Source organism: Lissotriton vulgaris, chromosome 1_1 (assembly GCF_964263255.1).
Source record: "Lissotriton vulgaris chromosome 1_1, aLisVul1.2, whole genome shotgun sequence".
In the NCBI taxonomy this organism is placed as follows: domain Eukaryota; kingdom Metazoa; phylum Chordata; class Amphibia; order Caudata; family Salamandridae; genus Lissotriton; species Lissotriton vulgaris.
Window position 1 is genome coordinate 1,545,182,415 of NC_141685.1, and position 23,766 is coordinate 1,545,206,180.

At 45.9% G+C, this 23,766-nt stretch overlaps 1 protein-coding gene across 1 annotated transcript in view; it reads right to left on the reverse strand.

The window, feature by feature from the left end:
• The window catches only part of CEP290 (centrosomal protein 290), a 1,386,965-nt gene that overhangs the window by 382,715 nt on the left and 980,484 nt on the right, over positions 1-23,766 (reverse strand). The window contains exon 41 of the mRNA XM_086918001.1: positions 4,323-4,468. Within this exon, the coding sequence (XP_086774127.1) occupies positions 4,323-4,468 (146 nt within the window). The remainder of the gene's footprint in view (positions 1-4,322; positions 4,469-23,766) is intronic.

Below are 23,766 nucleotides of genomic sequence, written 5' to 3' on the forward strand. Positions count from 1 at the left end.
CAGATTACCATCGGACAAGGACAGTTAGGGGTGTCGTGAGTCAAGACGACACTGCGGGTCAGGAGTTTGGAGACTTCGCAAAGGGTTTTCTGCCATTTTGGGGGCCTATGGTGAACAGCAGGAACATTCGACAATTAACGAGGATAGTTGAGTCCGCCGTGTCTGAAACGGCCGGTGCCCTTAGCAACCTGACAGCTGAGCTTCAGTCGGATCGACTTATGACCCTTCAAAACCGGGTTGCCCTAGATGTCATACTTGCAGACCGTGGTGGTGTATGTAGAGTGATCCAATCTAGTTGCTGCATTTTCATCCCCGATAATGCTCCGACAGTGTACCAGGCCATCTCCAAATTACACAAAATCTCCGATTCCCTTCACACAGAGAAAGGGGATTGGTCTCTGCTAGGGTGGTTCTGGGAACTGATCTCTGCCTGGGGATGGAAAACTCTGATCTTCATTGGGATGATCTTAGCCGTTCTGTTTATGTTCTGCCTGTTTGTACAGTGCGCTCCTGCAATATGTGGCCTCTGCGCCACTTCATGTGTAAGGAAGCCTGTGTCAAGGGACGAACTGAGCAACAGAATGATGCTACAGCAGCATCTCCGTGAATTCATCAATACAGATTTGGACTCTGACTAGCGTGAGTTATTGCCTTATATAAGGGCAAAAGGAGGGTCTGTGGTACTGCAATTCTGGACCCCTCTGTTTCACCAGCCTCGGGGTCCAACACTCGTGTTATAAAATACCGTCGTATCATGACGAATTTGGTATCTACGAACCGGTAATGATTAGGACATCATCCCCATGCATTTGCGTCATGATTAAGCGATGCCAACACCCTCAAATCTTGATTTGCGTCTCGAACCCGCAGACTCCATTTTGTAAACGGCATCCATCTTATGGCTTGCCCTCATATAAGTCAATTGATTAAAGCCGAGCTTGATCTAAAAGGACACGTCCTTTGTAGCTGACTCCCCCATGACCTGGCCGAGCTGACTCCACTGCCTCCAGCCAAGCCTGTTTGGGCAGCTCCTCGCCCAGTGGCCGAGCCCGTTATCATCAAAGCACAACATGTCATAAACCCTCCACTGCATACAAACCCTGCTTTCCATACACACACACCTGTCCATGATTCTTGTTTATGACCCGTTTTATGATGGGAGGGGGCTCGACCTTACTGGCATTTCATCGATATCTGATGGGAGTTCTGGATCTGGCGGGGTAATCCATCACAAACTGGACATCTAAAATATGTGCTGACCAGCATGACTTCGCTCTTTGTATTATTGTAGAAATATTTGTATTGCCATATCATAAACTTAAGAATTCTTGCCTGCAGCTGTTATTTATGTATATAAGGAGAAGTCTGGTTCTGTAAAAACGAACAGTCTCCTGAGAACTTACGGCCCGTGTTGTCGTACTTCTAGGACGCATGTTACTTGGTTGCAGCCAATAAACTCGATCTTTGACTTCATCTAGAAGACTCCGTGTTTCTGTAAGTCCAGAACAGGGAGAACCTAGAGGTCTTCGGGTGTGATCCCCTGGCACCACCGGGTCTCTAAAAACCCGGCACCTCACCCCACACACAACTTGCCGCACACCACCTCTGGAACACCGGACGGTAGTCCCAGGCGCGTTCAGTTGCCTCCGGGCTCTTCGCACATCGGCATCTTCCGGCCGGCCCCAATCCTCCACCCGAGGCCGCCGCCGACGCCGTCTCGCTCAGCAACTCGCTGAAGGCAAGGCCCCGGTCTCCACCCCAAGGAGGCCGCACTTCCTGCGAGGACGCCGCTGCGGACCCACTGAGCGCCGGATCCACCAGGATGGATGGTAAGTGTCAGCAGGACTTTGTATATAAATTGTTATCCTTTTTGGGCAGGATATGTGCCAGGATAGTCGAGTTTGGGCAGGGAGGCCGGCGGAGCCGAGCTACCGTGCGGCCATCACGATGTCGAGCTTGGCTCCTCCCCCCAGCACGAGATTCCTTGAAGCGTTTCTATTCAGAGTCAGCCTTTTCTCTGAAGAGACAAGTCCCATCAAAGGGCATGACCCTGAGGTTGGGCAGGACATCACCCGAGAAGCAAGATGTTCCCAGCCAAGCGTGGTGCTGTAAGGCCACCACCATCAATGAAATCACTCTACCCAGTGAGTCAGTCATATCTAAGCACGAACAGCGCCAACCCGGATCCCTGAATCGGATCCATAAGACCCCACCGGAGCAGAGGCCTGAGCTGTCAGCATACAGCCTGGTGGTGCCTCACAGCTTGCAACCTATCCATCTAGATGTCATCCCTAGACACACAGAAAAAAATCTCTTGACAAAATGTTGAAAAAAGCTTGTGAAAAAGAGACAGAGGGGTAGCTCTTTTCTGGATCAGCACTAACTGAACCAGAAAGAAAAGAACTAACGCTGTGTGCCTGGGTGGCGCCTTTATAGGTGACCGCAACATCACAACTTATGACGACGCCAGTGATGTCACACAGAACTGGACGGAGCCACCCAATGGCGTGCATGGGTACTGTTCATGCAAACGTTTCTGGATCCAATCTGACACCTGGGAAATTAAAGAGGTAAGGATCTAAGAGTTAGAGCTATACTAACCAAGCGCAAGTACGCCTGGGAAGTCATTAATACCTACCAGCCAACATCTCCCTCATCATCTCTTGCCTGCACATACTCGATTGCTCCAAAGGCAAGATTCATGACTCTCAGGATGGGGGAATGGCGATTCTTATCACACTTTGCCAACCAGCGTCGACCCATGGAAGGGACAATCTGCAGGGGTTGTGGCCAGTGCGAGGAATCTCTCGAGCACATCATTTGCCTCTGCCCTGCCCTGTTGGAAGACCTCAAAACCACACTAAGGAGAGAGGGAAACATCCTAGGAATCCGCTCGTACCTGCAAGCCGTCATTGCCTCCCTTAACCCAGATACACCTGGTTAAACATTGCGTTGACAAAATGTGTTTCCCTCGCTACCAACTGGTTTAGCCGCCCAAAAGAATCACCAGGGGGCCCTGCCGTTTCTCCCCCTCCTAGCACTCTCCTCCTGGGTTTGGTTAAGCCTGGAGGACCCCCTGACACGTAGAGCTATCTGCTTTCGTCTGCTCGGCTGGAGTTTTAGAGTGCCCCAAACAGTATCCTAACTGGCTTTTTTCCGATCATTGTAACGTTGTGTCTCATGTTTGACGAATAGCAGCCTTTTTGTTTTTTTGGTATATTCACGAACATGAATGTATGCCCCAGCGCTTAGATAAGTGCAAGAACAACCTTCCTCTTTGCCTTGTTAGTAGCATTTGTCTATTTTTATCAACATAAGGAACCGACCTCCCATGGTGTCGAATGGTGCGAGATGGATTCTTGCATTCGAAGACTTGTTATCAACCATGGTGGGTTCTCTACTATGTGGCAATAACTCTCGTGTTAGCTAAACACGTTAGATTGCTCGTTATTATTATGACGAACTGCTGCTATCATTGGGTTTTGCACCAGCACTTTACTGCACACCGGGTGTCTTCTTGTCACTTGTCACCTTTCCATTCAATGATTGTCTTTTTGTTTGCAATGTATTTACACAATCATGGATGTTTTAGTACATCGGGTTGCTTACTTATTTCTACTGCATAGCTCTGCTACTGGCAATATTGAAGTTATTTAGTTTGGCACCAGCACTTTGTCTTATTTTGGCATATTTGATATAGAATCATAAGGGTCGAGACAAGCAGCACTTTTTTATGCCTGTGATACGTTGTATATAGTGTCATTGGCATAAGAGACACAAACCCGCAGATGACTTAGGCCCATTCTCCCACCAGCTATGTGTGTTTTATAATGGATATTTATAATTACGTTTTATTCCTGTGTGTCTATATCTTGAATTGTATGTATTATGTAAGCATTTGTAAATTATTGTATTGGTTTTTATTAAACAAATACAAATAAATACATATTATATAGACTGTCAGACTCTGCTTTTGAAACGCCGCCCTCGTGACCCCAACCCCCTTTCCTCGGCCACACTTTGACCTTAGACACACTTTGAACCCCTCTCCTCCCCTCTGCTCCCAAAAGTGATTTGTTTCCCAATTTCACAAAAAGTGTGCAACCCAAGCAAAAACTCTGTAACGGGTATGGCACAGGTTTTAATTCATACGTAATCTTTAGGAGAACTACTAAAAAACACACAATTTATAGCGTTTTTACCAATATGTACGAATGCAATGCAAATATGTATGAAAGCATATATTTTAATAACAAAAAAGCCCTACTTCTCATAAGATCGACCAACGGGGATGACTACCTTTGCTGAAGAAAAACACTCACCTGGTATAAAGTTCCTTCAAGGTGCTGAATTGCTTTGTTAAGGAGTCATATTCCTTCTCCTTTTCCTTCAGTTTATTCCGCAACCCTTCAAACTTGGTTTGCCACTTCTTACTTTCTTCCCACCTAATAATTTCTTCCTTTGGGCTCTGCGAAGTAAAACAAATCCCGCAATTAGATCGCCACAGCAACAACTGTCAGAAGCATGCCAGGCATAAAAAAAAGACAGACATGTTTTAAGGTAAGTTTACTTATGAGACGACTAACAGCGATCCAAGTAGCACATTCACTCTCAGAATTGCTTTCAGAAAGGGAAACACATGAATGCACGCTCCTTGTTTAATCGGGCTATGATGCTTTATTACCGCGTAATCCAAAAGTCATTAATACACTCGGTAATCTTAGGGGCAAATATTTACATCTGTGTTTTTATTTCAGTCGTCCTCTGCCGTTGCCTCGCCATAGAAAAAGCAACCTGTTGCTATGAGAACTAAAATAAACAAACCGAACAGTCTGCTTGCTGACAGAGTTTGCGGTGCTGAAACCTTCTCTCAGAGCTCGACGCTTTTTGCGATGGCCTGCTCTTAGAAGGAAATCAGAAATATCCTAAAACAGACGCACGTTGCGGAAAGGAGCCTAGCAAAACTCATATTTTGAGGGGACATTGCTTTGACTCTACCTTAAAAAAATGGTAGTCATTCTAGACATCAAACATGATCGCGATAACAGTTCCACCTAAAATATGAGATTTCTAAAATCCAGAACTTTACAGAAGATAATCCAGTAACTCATTACAAACAGCCTCTTTCATAAATGAGTTGAAAATAATAACATCCAGTCTTCCAGCACTGGCGATCGTCAGCCCGCAACTTTAGCAATCCCACCAGAGGGTTCACTTCACGATCAGGTCAGAAACCGAAGAAGTTTCTGTGCCTCAAGGCAATGGAGGCCAGTGGCGGCTGGTGGAATTTGAACCTGGTGGGGCTATTGAAGTAGGCATCAACGAACGGGAGCGAGCGAGCGAAGCGAGCGAGCCCGACGGCAATAAGGGGGGTGTGGGGGGGTTCTCCCCCCACGAAGAAATTTTTTAAAAATTGGCATTTTTTGGTGCAATTTTCCGCACTATTTCTGTGATAAATGGACTGAAAAATCAGTTCTTCTAGGCATTCATAAAAGAAAACTCATACATTATTTCAGAGAATTTCTGTGTTGCCAAGCAAGACTGACTTCTGAAGAGGGCCAGGGTACTAAGCCAGGTTGCACATCCACAAAGAAACACACTTGTAATTTTGTTCCTACCAAAAATGACAGCTGGCCATTTCCTTTTCTGCATCAGCTATTCATTGTTGATTGCCCAGTAATCATTATGACATATTAAATATCTACATGTATAAGAAATATCAGTTTGAAACAAACATTTAATTTTTAGGAAGTCAGCAAAAGCTTTGATTTTTGAGCAAGGCAATTTTGCAAAATAATTAAGTAAATATTGTATTTAAAATAGTTCATATAGCTCTCTGAAGCCCTTGGGTCTTTCAGTATTTAAGAAAACCACTAAATAAAAATAAGTTAGGAAATGAGTCTAATATGCATTGCTTATAATATAAGAAATATCCATTAAAAATCTTTCATTTATTTAAGAAAGAACAAAAACGTTATTTGCAGAAGCAGGCTAGGTAAGAATGTTTTACTTTATTTTTAAATACTTTGCATGCCACCCTCAGGCCCTTGTGGCAGTCAGTATAGTAGAAAATGGCTACATAAAAATAAAATATGAAAATAAATAAATGTATATTTTAAGAAATATCCCTTCAAAACCAATATGATATTTGTAAACACAAACAAAATTATTTTAAATAATACTATGCAAATTGTTTGAATGCCACTCTCAGGTCCTTGTGCCCTTCAGCCAGCACAGCAGAAAATGTTAAACAAAAAGAAATTATGGAAATAAATAAATGTACATTCTAGTGTGGTGATGCGGACACCAGCACTAGTATAACCACTAATGAGTGGTACTTGACAGGACTACAAATGTGAAAGTGAACGCTCTTCAAATTTTTAAAAAGTGTATCTTTTTAACATTTGAAAGCTTTGACATTATCAAGTCAAAATATAGCACTGCACTAAGACTTCATTAAACATAGAAGGAGGGAGCGGCTGACACCTCCACCTGAATAGGGCTATGCCTATTCCAACACAAATAGCCATATAACCGCCTGTAGTGTGCCTGGAGCCAGAGAAGAAAGGGCAGGGGCCTTTTGAGGATCAAAGACAGCTGTCTTTTGTTGTCACCCCCACTTCAAAGACCTCGCTGTGACATCCCCAAATTGGTTCACTTTGGGGTCTGGAGGAGACTCTGCAACTATGATGTACAACGCTGCTAGGAAGGACTGCCCCTTTGTCACTTGCTTTGCTGTACTGCCTATGCACTCTGCTCAGCTATGTTGGCCTGCTCCCTGCTACCTCTGCAATGAGGGGCAATTGGGCCTCTATATCCTACAAGTTCCCAAGAACTTGTTAGCTTTCCTCCTGTTATGGAATAATCAGGGCTATTTGTATGTTATTGGGCCACTGTTCTGACCGACTTTTTCGACCCTCCTTTGAGGGAGAATGATTGGAGGTGACTCCAGCCTATTATCCTTCTAGTGCAGGGATTAGAACTATAAACAGGGCCTATTCATAAGGCACAGTAATGCACTTTCGTACCCTTTTCCTTAGATCAGGGCTTATAAACTTAAGCTAGGGGATAGATTAATTAGTATTAGTGATAATCCGTCCTCTTGCAAGAGTGTTAGTATACCTTCTATGGAGTTATGCTTATTTCGGGCCTTGTAGGCCTCAAACGGGAGAGACTCCATCTTGCTTTCTGCCCCGGCAGCTTGAGATGCTTCCAGGTCAAGTGTAATGTTTTAGTTTCGAAGTGTTGTTCGCTTGGAGAGAACCGGCTCAGGCTGGCCCTTATCGAAAGACTGTATTTTTCTTCCACTCCGAAGACACAACATCAGGCCGGCCGGCTGGGAACGTGTCCTTGGTACGGGGAGGTGCAAGAATTTGGTGGGCGGCAGGTTACTGGCCGTAACTTTCCATGAAAGGACAAGCTTCCATATTAGCGAAAGCGTTAGGCTGTGAGTCAGTCAGTCTGTAGGCGGCAGCTAGCCGTTAGCATCAATGCCATTAATTATTTCCAGGCAGACAGTCGCCATTTTGAAGTCCGAGAAAGATCATGAGGCTGATACTCTCTGAGAAAGATTGAAGAGGAGAGAGGAGTAGTGAGGAGCGATCGGAGACAGAGAGAGACAGCAGCTAATAAAGAGGAAGGTTCCAGTGACTTGGAGGGAAGCGGAGGAGACAGAGCATAGCGGTGCAGACGTGTACTCGTGACTGCTGAGGTGTGATTCCGAGACGAGCCAAGGCACGGACGAGAAGGGAACCTAAATGACTGTCGAACTCCGACTTCGTGCTCATAAGGTGACCTCTGCCCCACTTTGCATAGTGTGCACATTCTAACCTTTCACTTTTCTTTGCAGGATATATGTTATAGTATAGTGCTGTGTTTATAATCATTGTAATAAAATACCCCAGTTCTTAGTGAACCAACATGTGCCTTGTATTCTTGTTCAATCAGGGTAACCTGGTCTTCTAGTCAGACATTGTTTTCATGAACGGTCAGGTAAGAGGTGACTGAATAATGAGGGAGAGAGGGACCATTCGATGCTGAGAGCAGAAGGTACATGATTCAATTTGGTAAGTTGTGCTAATTCCTGTTATTGTAGTATCACCCCGAGTAGCCAATGAGAGATTCCTTCCAAAGGTATTCATAGGAGAGTGATCGTCGTTGGTAAGCGGCGTTAATGAGAGCACCAGGGGGGACACTGGTGTGTAGATCCGCCGGATTGCGGATCGGGCTGCGAGTGAGAGAACACTGGGGTGGATACCAGTGTCTAGTTCCGCCGGATTGTGGACAGGATTGGAAGGAAGAGAGCAGTAGGGCTGCAGCCTAGTGCGTAAGGCACGCCGGATTGCGTGTCGAGTGAGCACTGATGGGGATCAGTGTGTAATGGTAAATAATCAGAACTGCCCCAGGGTAGATTAGTCTGGGCCTAAGTTGCCGTGAGACTAGCTGGTATGAGTGGGATATTGTAGAAAACCTATGCGTGTGTATAGCTATTTCCCCATCCTTAGGTACGAGACATAAATATATATATGTACATACCTATTGTTAATACGTTCTAAGGAGAGAGGTGATTACGTTCCGACTGGGTTGGAGGTGCTCTAAGGAGCTGATCCCATCTGGTTCGAGAATCCGGACGTTACAGCCACCAGACACACTCACATTGTCTAGCGCCTGCTGTGTTGGCGCTCAGTCACCTTTTGCTACTAGTCGTACTCGACACTGCTGTTTCTGAAGATACCGCAGTGGTGTAGACCTTTTCCCTCAGTCAGCGCCGGGAGCACCGAGTGGCGTGAGCGCATTCTGGTTGCCTAGCAACACAACGATCTGAGCTCGCTCTCTCCAGGCTCTTTGGGCCGAAGATTCACAAGACTGCATCTACTGCGGCTGAACACCAGTCCTGCCTGCCTCTGTACCTCTTACCAACACGAGCTCCATGTGTGAGGCCCACCAACACAGCAGTATGGGGCCACAGACCTGCCTGTGCTCCAGCGGCCAAGCCAGAGCCCAACTCCTCTTCCTACCATGTGGACCCCGTGTGCGAGACCGCCGAAAACAAGAGCAGTGACTCCAAGCCCCAGGTACTGTCCCGAAGGCCTGTGCAGGCTAACTTCAACCCCCACTACATTGAAAATCTTGTCTTGTCTTGCCGGTGGGCTCATTTGAGGATTACTGTAATTCCCTTAAAGGTTCCTGAGCACTGTGATGAGCTATTAACGTTACTAGTACTGGCATAACTCTTGATAGACTATTGAATTGCTGTCCTTTAGGCCTGGTTTTAATTACATAAAGATGGTCTATTTTTCTAGAACTAGTGTGGAGTGTTTTGCTTTGTCTTTCACTGTTACTTTACTATGCGTTGCAGAAATACTTTACACATTGCCTCTTTGATAAGCCTCCCCTGCGCCAAGCTACCAGACGAGGAGCACAGGTAATCTTGCATCTGAATTAACCTGAGTGGTGGTGGGTACTGCTTGGCTTAGGTGTATACCTTAGCCAAACAAAAACCCCATTTGTAACTGACACATTCAGCAGCGCCTGCTGCTGCACGTTGCCTGCTATCATTTCGAGCTGCAATGTGCAAGTGGAGGGGGGCAGCAGCTTATCAGATTTCACCTGGGCCCATAACAAAAGCCGAAGTTAAAGGGCCAAGGAGATATCTGGAGCCTCAAAACTAAAAGCAAATGCCTCGACCAATGGGAAACAGCTTCCCTCTTCGTGCTGGACCTCTCAGCCGCCTTCAACACCGTTTCCCACCACACCCTCTGCACAAGATTCCACGATGCCAGCATCTGGAACAAAGCCCTGGATGGATCTGCTCCTTCCTCACCGGCCGAACACAGAGAGTACGACTTCCACCATTCAACTGAAAACCCACAGAGATCAGCTGCAAAGGGTCTCAAGGCGCCTCCCTGAGCCCCAAGCTCTTCAGGCCCCATTTGCAGACATCGTCAAGAACCACAGACTCAACATTGTCTCCTACGCCGATAACATCCAGCTGATTCTCTACCTCACAGAAGAATCCACAGCTGCCAAGAGCAACTTCCACAACAGGATAAATGCAGTCACCACCAGGATGAAGGACAGCTGCCTCAAGCTTAACTAACTCAAACAAGACCTAAGGCCTCAACCTGGGATCCACCCCCAAGTGTTGCCACTCCCTCTGCCTTGGTTGACTCTTGGTGGCCCAGGAAGAGGGGGTCTGCAGCACTTGGAACCCCCCCTCCCCCACACGCCCACTGACTACGTGCGAAACCTTGGCAACCTCCTGGACTTTTCTCTCTCAATAAACCACCAAATCAATGTTGTTTATTCCTCCTATTTCCACATGCTCTATCTACTTCATGAAATCTTCCAGTTTGCCCCCAGTGAGTACAACAACACTGTCACCCATGAGCTTGTCAGCACTCTATCCTGCACCACCCAGAAACTCCATAAGAAACTGCTGAACATCAAGAACACCTCCGCCAAACTCATCCTGAACATCCCACGCCGCAGCCACATCACCGGCCACCTGAGAAGGGAAATATCCAATACAACGCATGCCAACACAACGCAAGTACCATTACATCGCAATGCTATTACAATGCATAGCATTACAATGTAAAGCATTATAATGCATATACTTTTACCACACATGCCTTTACATGAATTTCTTTGTATAGGCAAGCATGGTAAAAGCATATGTGTTTTACATGTAAGTATAAGGTAAGTATAGGGTTTAGGGTGGGTTTGGGTTCTGAGGTCTAGGGGTATAGGTTTGGGTTGCCAAGGTTAATTTTAGGGTTCAGGATGGGTATATGTTTTGGGGTGCCAAGGTTCATTTTAGGATTCAGGGTGGGTTTGGATTTTAGGGTGCACAGGGTAATTTTAGGGCTCGGACAAATTTGGATTTTGTGGTGCCAAAAGGGTAATTTTAGGGTTCAGGGTTGATTTTGGTTTTGGGGTGGTAAGGGTAATTTTAGGGTTTAGGGGGTATGGGTATTAGGGTGGTAAGGGTAATTTTAGAATTTTAAGGGGGTAGGGCTATTGGCACTGGTACAAAGGGTAATTTTGGGGTTGCCTGGGGGTATTAATATATATATATATATATATATATATATATATATATATATATATATATATATATATATATATATATATATATATATATATATATATACACATACAAACAGAGACACACAATTACTTACCTTAACCACTTTTACCAAGTCTATGCCTTTACCACGCATGTCTTTGCCTTGTAATGACATGCTTGGTAAAGGCATATGCATGGTAAAAGTGTGCTTTGCAATGGTAATGCGTTGCAACAGCACTTGTGTTGTTACAACCGTATTATAATGGCATTCTTTGTGTTGGCATGCGATATAACGTCATAAATTCCCTGAGAGACCTTCACTTGCTATCTTTCAACAAAAGAATTACCTTAGCGCAAGCGCCTCATGCATGCCTACAAATCCCTCCACAACGCCAGACATACATAGCTCAACCACCACTTCTGCTTCTACACTCTCCCCTGACATCTCCACTCCGCCCAACTGGCGCAGGCCACCATCACACATCTGTAGACCAGTGATGGAGAAAGATCCTTGTCTAAACTTCTGGAACGTCCTGCCTCTGCACCTCAGGCAATCACCATCACGTCCGCAATTAAGGAAGGACCTCAAGACTTGGCTCGTCAAATCAATCGCAGGTCCCCTCCCCTCAACCCCCCACACACAGCGCCTTGAGACCCTACGGGTGAGTAGTCTTGCTTTAAATAGTAATTGATTTGAAGCAATGGATTAGAAAGAAAGGCTTAATGCTTATCACATCATAAGACGCTTGCTTTTAAATTTGTATTTGCAAACATTTTAAATTTAAATACCACTATTTTGTTTCTATTTCTTTTTATAGTGCCACTCATCCACACGTATGGTGTCAAAGCGCTTTAGATCACATGTACATATATATTGACAATAAATGAAGAGTGTAAATCAATGTACAGGTTGTGTAATAAAAGTAAGTAACGGTTACAAGGTTGAAGAGTTGCATGCTGTTTATAGCTCACTGTGCTATATGGGAAGGATTAAAATGTATGGACTGCACATAACCAAATGAGCTCTGTATTCAAAGCAGTAACCCACTAATCTAGTTTCATAAAATAAAAATCTGTCATCTGCATATTACATAGCATTTAGCATGAAGTGCACTGCATGAGACACATTAACCCTTGCAAGTTTATTTAAATGCACTCATGAGTCATGATACTAGACTAGAGTGTGCTATATGTTAAAATAATTACAAAGTAGTATATTTAAATAATGGAAATATTGCAAAAATAATTTAAAAGAACAATAATTAATACTTCACACTTACCCCAGTTATCAGGCAGCTTCTGTCTTGGTCAGTCAGCCGGTTGATGCTAGTTGCTGGCTGGCTGTGCTTCTCCTTTTGTTGTCCAGCAGCTACTGGTTCAGAGAGAGCTGAAACAGTAAAGCTTTCACTTTCAGGATGAAAGTGAAGGCTCTACTCTGTGCAGCATGTGACACCACGTCACAGGGTCATGAGTTAAGTCTCATGACTCTGTGACATAAATAAAATGCTTACAGCGTTTTTTTTTTTTTTTAATAAAGTTAAAAGTTAATATACAATAATCATTCAGTGTAATGATTATTGTAATTTAAAAAATTACCTTTCTTAAATGAGTCGTTTTTAGAATGCTGGGGTCAGTTAAGCATGACCCCACCCCTTCCAGTGACGACATGTACATAGACTTCAATGCAGCCTGAGCCTCGGGCTTACACTGTACCCGCCCGAGGCTGCTGTAAATTTATGAGGCTGCTTTGCGTCATTTCTGGGCGGGCCCCAAAAGGGCCATTCTTGATACTCCCGGGCTGGCACCTAATGCGCCCGGGTTTACACTCCGGCAATGAGTCAGTCTTTAGCAATTAGCATTCACTTGTGACACATGCGCAAAAGCGCATGTGTCACAAATCACCCCACACGCTGCCTCCATTTCCTGCCTGGCCTGCCTGCTGCTGCAGTGACGCTCGCTCAAGTGCGTCCTAATGGCAGGCAGGCAGCAGGTCAGATGACAGATGGCCAGGCCCGGGGCTGTGATCGGCAGTGCGGTTCCGGTTCTGATTTAAAATGCAAAGTAACATTGCTGTTACTTAGCATTTTAAATCCCTATCAGCCGAGTCGATAGGGAGGGCGGAGCCCCGCCGCCCTTAAAAGAAAACCGCCACTGATGGAGGCTAGGGTCAATGCCACGCTGCCGGTAGGCCTACCACACGGCGGGACCTGAACTGACTGTCCATGGATTGAAGGTGGGGGCACCATAAAACCAGAAGGGTCTGCAGGAGCTAGGGTAGGTTCGTGTCAGTCTAGCTTGGCAATAACTTAAGTTGCATTCCCATCTGGTCCCATTCTACAGAACTAAGTCGTCAGCCCCTGTGCTCAACAGAGGCAAGAACTTTCTGGACAAGAATAAGGGCATGCTTGTCAGAGGTGACAGAGGGTGCCAGGACGCAAGCCCTGGAAGGCTAGGGCATAATCTTCTTCAACAATTTGAAGGACCCAGCAACCAGTGGCAATGGGCTAACTTCCTAGTAAATGAAAGCACTCTTCCCCTTCACAAGCCGCATTTGCTCCCTCGTTGGATGAAGAGGATCTTTGTTGTTACCCTCACAGCTTTTGAAGCCACCACACCCTATGTAGCTACAAAAAACCCTCACAAGGCTGTTGCACAAACTGCCAGAGCTGGCACCACCGAAAAGGCAGGCACTGAGAATATCCCCTGAACTCGTGGTTCTGTTAGTGAAACTGGTGAGAAAAGGAAACCGGTCCCAAGAACCAAAAATGCCTGATCTTGTTAGAAGCACTCCAGTGCGGAGTTGCTTTTATTTCTAAAGTGATGAGCGCCATCAAAGTGCATGCCTGGATATCAGGAAACTTCCTTTAAACCGTGGTGCATTTAAAACACAGCCATAACAACGCAAATCTTACATCGACTTGCGCTGGATGGCGCTATAACCTAAGGAATAGTAGGATTTACTAATCCAACACCTTACCTACTGTACGTAGACTGGTGTTGGCATAGTAAATCTTACTACTTTTAAGTCCAGTGCAAGTTGTTGTAATGACTTACGTTGAAAAAACTGCAATGTTACATACCGCAATCATTTGATTGCGTTATAGCATCACATATTCCTGAAAAGCTGGTGGAATGCATGCAGGCATGGCAGGGGATGGCTAAAGAAGAGGCCATTGGTCACACCATAGCACCCAATGCATCCAGGCCAGAAAACGGGGTCTTTGTGACCGCGTCTGGGCCATCAATCAATCAAGGGCCATCACACACAACCTCTACAAAATGGTCTGGAGGGTGGATGCGGAGGTTCGACCATTTGTGCTGTTTCCCATAGAGTATGAGAGTAACATGCCAGAAGACAAGTTACCCTGTGGAATGAAGGGGCAAGGCTCCCCAGGTGAAGACCTTTTTTTAAAATTTTTTACATGATCTTAATCCTCTTTGATTACATATTTATAAGAGTAGAAGATAAGGAGTGCAAGTTCTGTTTTGAGAAAGAGGAAGCCTGAACAATGAGACTTTTCGAAGATTAGATTAAAATAATTATAAAGGGCATGGCTGCCTCGGCAACAAGGCGTCCCAGCGCTGAAAGCCAGACTAAGCAGGAAATAAAGCAGAGGGAGATATTCCTGGAACGGGGCAGGAACAAGACAGAGGGAATTAGGCCTGGGAAAAAAGTCAAGTCTTCACAAGACGTCTGAAAGCCTGATAGTCAGGGTTGCTGCGGATGTGGAGGGGGAGAGAGTTCCAGAGAGTGGGGGCCAGGCATCTAAAGGAGCGACTGCCGGATCTAGCTCTACGTATGTGAGGGATACAAGCAAGAAGATGGGTGCGCTGTCAGAAATTTCTGGTTCCCAGGACTCAGATGACTTGGCAGTTCACCGTTGGCACAAAAGTTGGTTTGCTCCAATCAACCAATATCAGATCCATCAGGGACAAATGGTGCCACAGCGAAGGATGTTGGCTATAGGAACTCTGTGAGGAGTTAGCCTTGTTCTCCTCTTAAGGCAATGTCATTTCAAAGACCTCTGTTGCCTTGCACAGGACAGTCATGAGTGAGGCCGCTTCCACAATGGGAGGACCTAAAGCACACTCCACTTCAGCAGTTATCCAAGGCCATTGGCATTGTGACATACTAAATCGTGTGAGAAGTTGGCCTGGTATATGATGTTCACTATTCTAGTGAACACCTTGCACCAGTCCCAACAACCCTTATGGTGAGGGTTGTAAAGTCAACCTTATAGACCAGCTATCCTAGAGGTAGCGTGGACAGAACAGTCTTAGGCTAAAAGACTCTTGAGGGCGTGTAAAGCCAGCTGTTTTACCATATGTAACCCCTTGAATATCAAATGAAAGGATACCACACAGGATATATATAAAATATATATGTATTTATTTACTAACACACTCCTCTGAACTCTTTATGAGATCAGAGGCAAAAGCACATAACAAGTTACACTTAGAAATACTTTAAATAGCACAATATACAGTTAGGCCCTAGGGGCGCGTCAAACCATATACTAAGTAAGTGGTATAAGAACCATGACTTGGGAAAGGAGAAGGCCTAGGGCCTAAGGAATCGCTTGGGCTACACTATCTGACCCTTAGGTGAGGAGTAGAAGGCCCACAAGCGGCCCATGCAGAGTCAGTACTCTCACGCGAGAGTCAATAGAAAGTCAATAGGAACATAAAAGGTAAGTAAATGAAGATTTAGGACACTTCCGGTCTAGCTAGAAGGATACAAATAAAAACCTAGACACTTGGATAGTCAATACCCTTGACAGCACCGAAGTACTCTCGTTACCTCACCCACAGGAAGCGGGTGCATATTTGTGAAGATGTGTCGGGTTTCGCCGTTGACGTCTATGGAGCCTGTGAAGATAGATGCTGCAGGCGACCAGGAGGAAGATGTCCGGGTGGATCCAAGGGTGGATCGAGGATGAAGAGAACCTGAAAGCAGAGGGGACAGAGTCTAGGTCACTAGCCAGTGACCGGGTGGAACCAGGGAAGGAACCAGAAGTCGTCGAGGAGCAATCAGGTGCTGGGGTGAAGCTTGTAGTTGCAGCCACGTGGACCAGGAGGCGTTGAGGACGACCAGGTGCTGGAGAGGAGCTGTCCCACGAAGGATTTCGCAGATGGAGGGGTCGGCTTCAAGATCAGAGCCAAAAAGCCTAAGCAAAGGCAATCCACGCAGGATACACAAGGAGCTTCCACAAACAATGGTTCCAACAGAAACGTGGAGTAGCCATGGGTTCTAAATTCTCTCCCTCTTTCGCCAACCTCTTCATGGGTGCATTTGAAGCTGATCACATTTGGGGCACCCATGGAAGTATATACACAGATTCTATTCTGTTTTGGGGACGTTATATAGACGACTGCATTTTGTTGTGGACAGGGACAGACGACCTACTACAACAATTTGCCAACCACCTCAATCAAAACAACTGGGAGCTTAGTTTTACCATGAAATCGAGCAAAACCAACATAGAATTCTTAGATCTGGAACTCTATGTCAAGAATAACAAACTAGAAAGCAAACTCTACAGGAAACCAACTTCCTGCAACGCTATACTCCGTGCAGACAGTTTCCATCCTCCTCATCAGATCAAGGCGATACCTTTCGGAGAATTTCTGCGTGCCAGACGTAATTGCAGTGATGACACAGATCTTAAATCAACGGTCAAGGATATGGAGTCTAGATTTGTGAAACGTGGCTATCAAAAAACCACACTATCGTCAGCAAAAAAGAGACTCGAAAAAATAAAGAGACCAGATATTCTCAAAATGACTAACCCCAAACAGACTAAAGACTCTACTATTAGAATGATCACTGAGTTCAATGGTCTACACAATTTAGTCAGAAAAAGTATCACCAAACATTGGGATCTGCTTAAAGAAGACGTGATACTGAAGGAACTGATCCCTGTCACTCCTCAAATCACTTTTCGCAAAGGGAGAACGTTGAGAAACAGACTAAGCCCTACTGTCCCCCAGGCGGACATGGCCCCTAACTGGCTCACCCAACGCAGCAATGGGTTTTTCAAATGTGGTTTTTGCACTATGTGCAAATGGGCCAAGCACAAAACCAAACACTTCCAAGGACCCAAACTGGAAAACTATGAAATCAGAGTCAACATCAATTGTACCACAAAATATGTGATCTACATAATAGAATGTCGATGTGGTAAGAAATATGTAGGAAGCACCATCAGGATGCTTAAAGACAGAATGTCGGAGCACATGAGAGCTATTCAGAAACAAGATCCAAGATATCCTGTAGCCCTTCATGTAGCCAAGTGTCAGGCCAACACGGAAGACTTTTGTGTGTCTTTCTACGGAATCGAAACAGTGCCCGCCCATATCAGAGGTGGAAACCGTGAACTAACTCTAAGACGGAAAGAAGCAACCTGGATTATGCGTCTCCGGAGCATTGAATTCGGGCTTAACTATGATCCCGAGCTGCAATACTTCCTGGGCTAACAGACTCTAATTTATTTGCTTGACCAATGTTTTTCTCCCTATGTAATCTGAATGAGTAGTGAAACCCATCCAGCGACACCAATCCATAGACACACTATGAACAGTTCTCTCTGTATCAAATTTTGCATTTAATAGCAAAATCCATCTGGCAACACCGAATCATATTGTATAACACCAGGCACACTTTGCCCCACTAAAATTTGTCCATTTTCGTTACATCAGTAACATAGAACAGAATTCAATAATAAATATCTGTATTATGCACCACAGCCCAATCCCTGTTCATAACCCCCCTACTCAGGCGTCATTGTTCACATATCATGAACTGTTACTTATGGCTCCTCGACATTTGAATAATAAGTCGATTACACAAATTTGAAACACTGCCACCGCTTAGCTCTACTCGCATTTACATGCATTGAGCTTCCCCAGCATTAACGCTGCCTAAATACTACCCACTTCGCTCCACATTTATTTAAAGTAATTTGTAGTAACTCTTCTTTTCCGGGACGATAATTGTTCCGATTCGGAAAAGATACACACGCTCTAGTTTATTTTAGTTAAAGGAAGACGGACTTCCGGTATATAACCGGCGAGCACTTCCCGGCACGTGACCGTCATCGTAAAACGGCACCGGGAACCTCAAGAGGGAGTTCAGCACTGATAAGGTAAGCCAGCTCTCCCCCGCTCCGAGAGGATTTCATTCCCTAGCGACCAACCGAACTGAATACTGGAGTGTTTCTCCAGTTGCACCCGCCTTCACCCGATCCTTTTCTTTCAGGTGTACCCGCCTGTCAAGTAATTCTGGTCTCCAAACGAGACACCTCGTATTTTCTCTACAACTCCTCCCGGGTTTCGACTTACACCGAACCAAATAAGGTACAAGTGTGTGTTGGCATATTACGAGTTCTTTTGTCTTCTTTGCTTTTCGCCATGTGGGTGTCAATCAAGAATTAATAATAGCTTGTTCCCACCCAGATCCCCTAATCACGCAGGCAGCGTGCTACAGACCCTGATTTACTAGAATCAACCTACAAGAATTTTGTCCTGAGACGGACTTTACATATTAATCAGATATTATTTGTCATACTTTCCTCACTAAGGTAAGCGTGACATACTGTTCTAAGTGCTTTCTCGAAAGCTGTGTTTTTTTTATTTTATTTATTTATTTTTTTTTTTTTTGGAGCCTGGTAACAACTACAATGGTTCTAAAACTAGACCAATATCTAATAAATATTAGTTCTTCTTTCATCCTCCTTTGTAACCCTTCAGATATATCCAGTCTATTCACTAATGTTAATCATTTGCTGCCCTCGCCACACAACATGTAGGTCTTTTTCCTCCAACCTACTAACACATAACGCTTATTCATCTAGGCTGTCTTAATTTAGCTCGCAGCAATATCAACAATAAGTCACAATGGCCCTTAGACACGCCAGTCAGACCATTTTCTTATCTAACCTGCAGTTCCTACATAGTGAAGCAACTATGAGACAATGCCCAAGTAGGGCAACATATGATAAACGTCCGACTATGGTTTCATACAGATGAATATGTGTTGTGCATTATTGTAACCTAGATTTTATGCGCATGTATACCGATGTCACATGGGAATACCGCCCTTTCAACCACAGCCACACTTCTTTCACTACACCACTACACTCTCTCTACGGCAAATGTTTAGACCTACGATGCTTCACCTACTCAGTGTCTACAATCCAGTGTTCAGTGAGACAATTGCACCAAAAAGTAATAAAAGATATCAAGACATGTCACTATATATTCACTTAACCACACGCACACTGTATTACTCACATATTCACTCTGATATTGAACATGTCACGATTACACAAAGTCACCATAAGCATGTCCACTTTTTCACTTTGGCTAGTCACCAACCCTCAGCATTTACAATAAGAACCTCTTGCAAATGCATTTTTTTTATGCTTTTTCGTCCAGCCCTGAAGATTCGCAGTATGTTCCCTGCGATGAAACATGTGTTGGCATTAACAAAGGAACAATAAACCAATGACTTAACACCAAGGACAGAACATTTCTCTTTCTTTTTCGGAACTTTTGTACCTGAACCTGGAGCACTTGATTCTCAAAAAGTGACTCCAAAAGTGTGGATATATACTAACTGATGCTCATTTGCTATAAATGTTCACTTCTGTAATGTTTCATATACTTGTATAGCGCAGGGGCATTGTTGTGTTATTGTTACTTGTGTGGATCCTCTTGGTCCAACTTTGGGCGGTTTTGTGAGATTACCGCCCGCCCTTTTGCCTGTACCCATCACTTTACGGTGCTCTCTACCGTGCGGACACACTGGTGTGCGCCCAATTTCCCTGGTTGAATCGGAAAATCTCCTTGTTGCTTACATACACAAGGAGCTTCTGGTGCAGACCAGGAGGGTCTGAGGTACTTCACCTTTGCAGGGAAGCAAGGGCCAGTCTGGAGCAACCAGACCAGCGATGGATTTTCACAAAGGATCGTCGCCAGTGGCTACTAGCCAACGGGCCAGCAACCGGACAACGCGTCAAGCAGAACACAGGCAGATCTCGTGGAGTGTGGAGGGCTGGTCTTCGGTGCAGGTGGAGCTCGGTGTCGGGGTGTCTCAGTCCCCAGGGCACAGCTTCGAGGAGGCCTCAGGAGCCTCGCTGTTAGCAAGTTGTCGATTTTTCAAGGTTCCTGCTTCCACGGGTCCCGACGCCTTCCACGGGGCTCAGCTGTGCTGGAGTCGTGCAGTGGGGTCAGAGGGATCCAGGAGGCGAGGTCTTGTCAGGCTCTGTGCTCGAGTTCCGGCGGGAACGGGGAAAAAGCAAGCCGTCGAGTTGCTGGATGGTGCCTGGTTTCCCAGGGTGGTCACTCCTTGGCCACAAGGGAGTTTCTTCAGTCTTCAGCTTGGATGAATGTCAAAGGGTCCAGAGTTTTGTCTTCTGTCGATTCCAGGATTAATCTAATTTCTCCCGGGTCAGCTCCTACATTTATACAACTAAAGGGGGCTGGTTTGCTCACTAGGTCTCTCCGATGGGTGGGACCAGGAAGGAGGGTGCTTACACCCCCTTTCCTTTGTCCAGTTTCGCGCCAGAGCTGGGGCTGGAGTGCCCCAGCAACCAGTTTGAACTGGGCTATGCATGAAGCACCTAGTGTGCCTCAGGCAGTGTCTCAATCTATTCAGCCCTCCCTGTCCCAATACACATCATCCTGTCTGGGGTGGTGCTCGCACCTCCCCGAGCAGGAAACCTATTGTCCAAACCTCCGTGACTGGAAGGACTCCCAGCAGCAGGAGGTCAGACTTGTGTCTGTGGCAGCAGCATCCATTTTGTGATGCTGGGGCTCTGATTAACTTTAACCGGGATAGTCAGAACTAACATGTCTTCTCCCTCTAGAAGGGTGGAATGCTACCCCCGTCTCCAGAATTGGCGAGGGGGTAGTATTCCAAAGTGTATGACACCTTACACAACATGTTTTGATAAAGCCAAACCAAAGTCAGCATTAACCGCGAGGATTATAATGCACTTAAGAGTATATGGTATGGCAATATCATAGAACAGCTATAAGGACATGGTTCCGAATGCTGCAGACAGGCTCAGCTCATGCTAGAGCACCATCTCACACATAACCAAGCACTCTGCCTTCAGGATTGTTAAGGCCTGCCATAGGAGTGACTTATAGGTTACTATGTGTCTATATGTAAGTAGGTATAGGAATACTAAACCTAAGCAAGGGGTGGTTACACGACCTTGCCCGAGCTGAGTGATCAGTCAGTTGTGTCTGTTTGAGTGGTCAGCCAGGGGTGGTATAATACATGCTGCAGCCCCTGGTAAGCCTTTGTTACACCTATGCCCTGAGTAGCGATGGTACACTTCTACAGGGGCTGACAAGGTGAACCAATTCCCAATTGTGTATGTACCTACAGTACATGATGAATTTAGAAAGAGTGCATCTGGGCTGTGGGTCTGATTAGCAGGCCTACAGCCACATCTAAGTCGAAAACCAGTAAAGCAAAAGCAAAAAGTGGGGGTGACCATAGGAAGCAGACCCTACTCTCCTACAAATAGTGTCCACTATCCAGGCCCACAAGGGAAACTTGTTTGCCTGCCTGGTTGCTCTCAGCAATATCACGATCGATGATGTTGGATATATCAATAGGGTTTACTTTAGAGCCAAAAAGCCCCTCAAGTCTGCTATAATACTAATCACAAGGCAAGGACCTGCAAGGGGACTCAACCTCAAACAGCTGTTGTGCTCCAAGTATGGGACCTGACTCGGATTGCCCCCGAGCTTAAAAAAAAATCATCACCATCAGTGCTGGAATGGTATCAGGAGGAGGCTGGACAGGGTTAGTGTTGTGGGTAAATAATGATAAAACCGGAGGAAGCCAGGCTGGTGCAGGGGATGTAGACACCAGTAAAAGCCTGGTCTGCTGCTCACTCTCCACAGCTTCTTATAGCCTACAGGAGCACCAGAGGTAGCAGGATGGATGGGAAGAGAGCCAGCATAGCCTGGGTGAAAGGCACAGTCTTAGCAGGGTTGCACCATGGGCTGGAAACTCCAGAAATGGAGTTGGAAACTCTGGGCCTGGAGCAGCTGCCATAGTTGAATCAGGCGCCAGCTACATATCCACCATCACTGGCTTCGAGGTTGAGCTGGAGAAAAGATCCACTTGACTCAAAGACTTATTACTCAAGCAGGAACATCACTGTGTTACTTTTGTGTCTTTCTGGAGGACTTCTTGTACTTGGAAGTGGATCCGAGTAGGAAAGTGCCTTTTTTGCTGGGTTACCCCCACTTTTTGCCTGACATTTGATACACTATGACATGATGTACCCCTGGGTCCCTGCCGCACAAGTTACTACTTGTGTAACGATATATCTGTACGAGACATTAGTTAGTGATAGATTCCTTACCTTGGAATATCCCCAGGCGTCAGACTGGATCCGGAAACTTTTGCGTAGCAATACCCCTGCGCGTCGGTAGGCGTCGTCCACGGCTCCGCGCCCGTCGTCCGCGTCGTTAGCACCGGAATGATGTCGTCAGAGTACTTAGACGCCGCCCTCGCGCGCTGACGTCAGTTCTGATACACAGCTTTTCCGCGCCAGATACGCAGAGCCATGATAGAACCAACACTGGTGCCATGAAACTAGGGCCCTGAAAGGGGATGACCTTAAGCCTAGATATCGGTTCGCAGAACGGGGAGGATGGATGGGTCGGTAAGGAATCTATCACTAACTAATGTCTCTTACAGATATATCATTACACAAGTAGTAACTTGCGCATCTGAAAGAGACACGTTAGTGATAGATTCCTTTCCTTAGATTAGATACCGCAGCAATACCAACCCCAGTGGTGGGTCTGCGAACCAATAACCACACCAGAAAGTCCTGGAGGATGGAACGGCCAAAGAAGCCATCCCTCCAGACTTGGCTGTCCAGGCAGTAGTGTCTCGCGAACGTGTGCAGCGAGGCCCACATAGCTGCCTGACAAATGTCCTGCAAGGGGACTCCCCGGCCCAGGGCAGTAGTAGTCGCCGCAGTCCGAGTGGAGTGGGCCCTCAGCGTACCAGGAGGTTTGTTCTTAGCCAAAGAGTAACATGCTTGGATGCACAACACGATCCACCAAGAGATGGTCCACTTGTGTACCGCCCGTCCTTTCTTGGCGCCCACGAAACCAACAAAGAGTTGGTCATGCACCCGGATCTGGCGTGTGCGATCCAGATAGTAAGAGAGCGCACGTTTTGGGTCCAGACGGTGGAGCCTCTCTTCCTCTTTCGAGGGATGCGGAGGCGGAAAGTAGGTGGGCAAGGTGATGGACTGCCCGATGTGGAAGGCTGTGACTACCTTGGGCAGGAAAGAGGGTTTTGTACCCAACACAACCTTGTCCGGATGGACAGAAGGGAAGGGAGGTTTAGAGGAAAGAGCCTGGAGCTCACTCACTCTCCTGGCAGAGGTGATGGCAAGCAGGAAAGCAGTCTTAAGTGTAAGAAGACGTAGAGGACAGTTATGAAGCGGCTCAAAGGGAGCGCACATGAAGTAAGTTAGAACCAGGTTCAAGTCCCACTGGGGCATCACGAAAGGAACAGGAGGGAACATATGAGTGATGCCCTTTAAGAATCTGTTTACAATGGGGGACTTGAACAAAGAAGACTGATCAGGAAGCCTTAAGAAGGCGGAAAGGGCAGAAAGGTAGCCCTTGATAGTGCCCAGAGCAGAGCC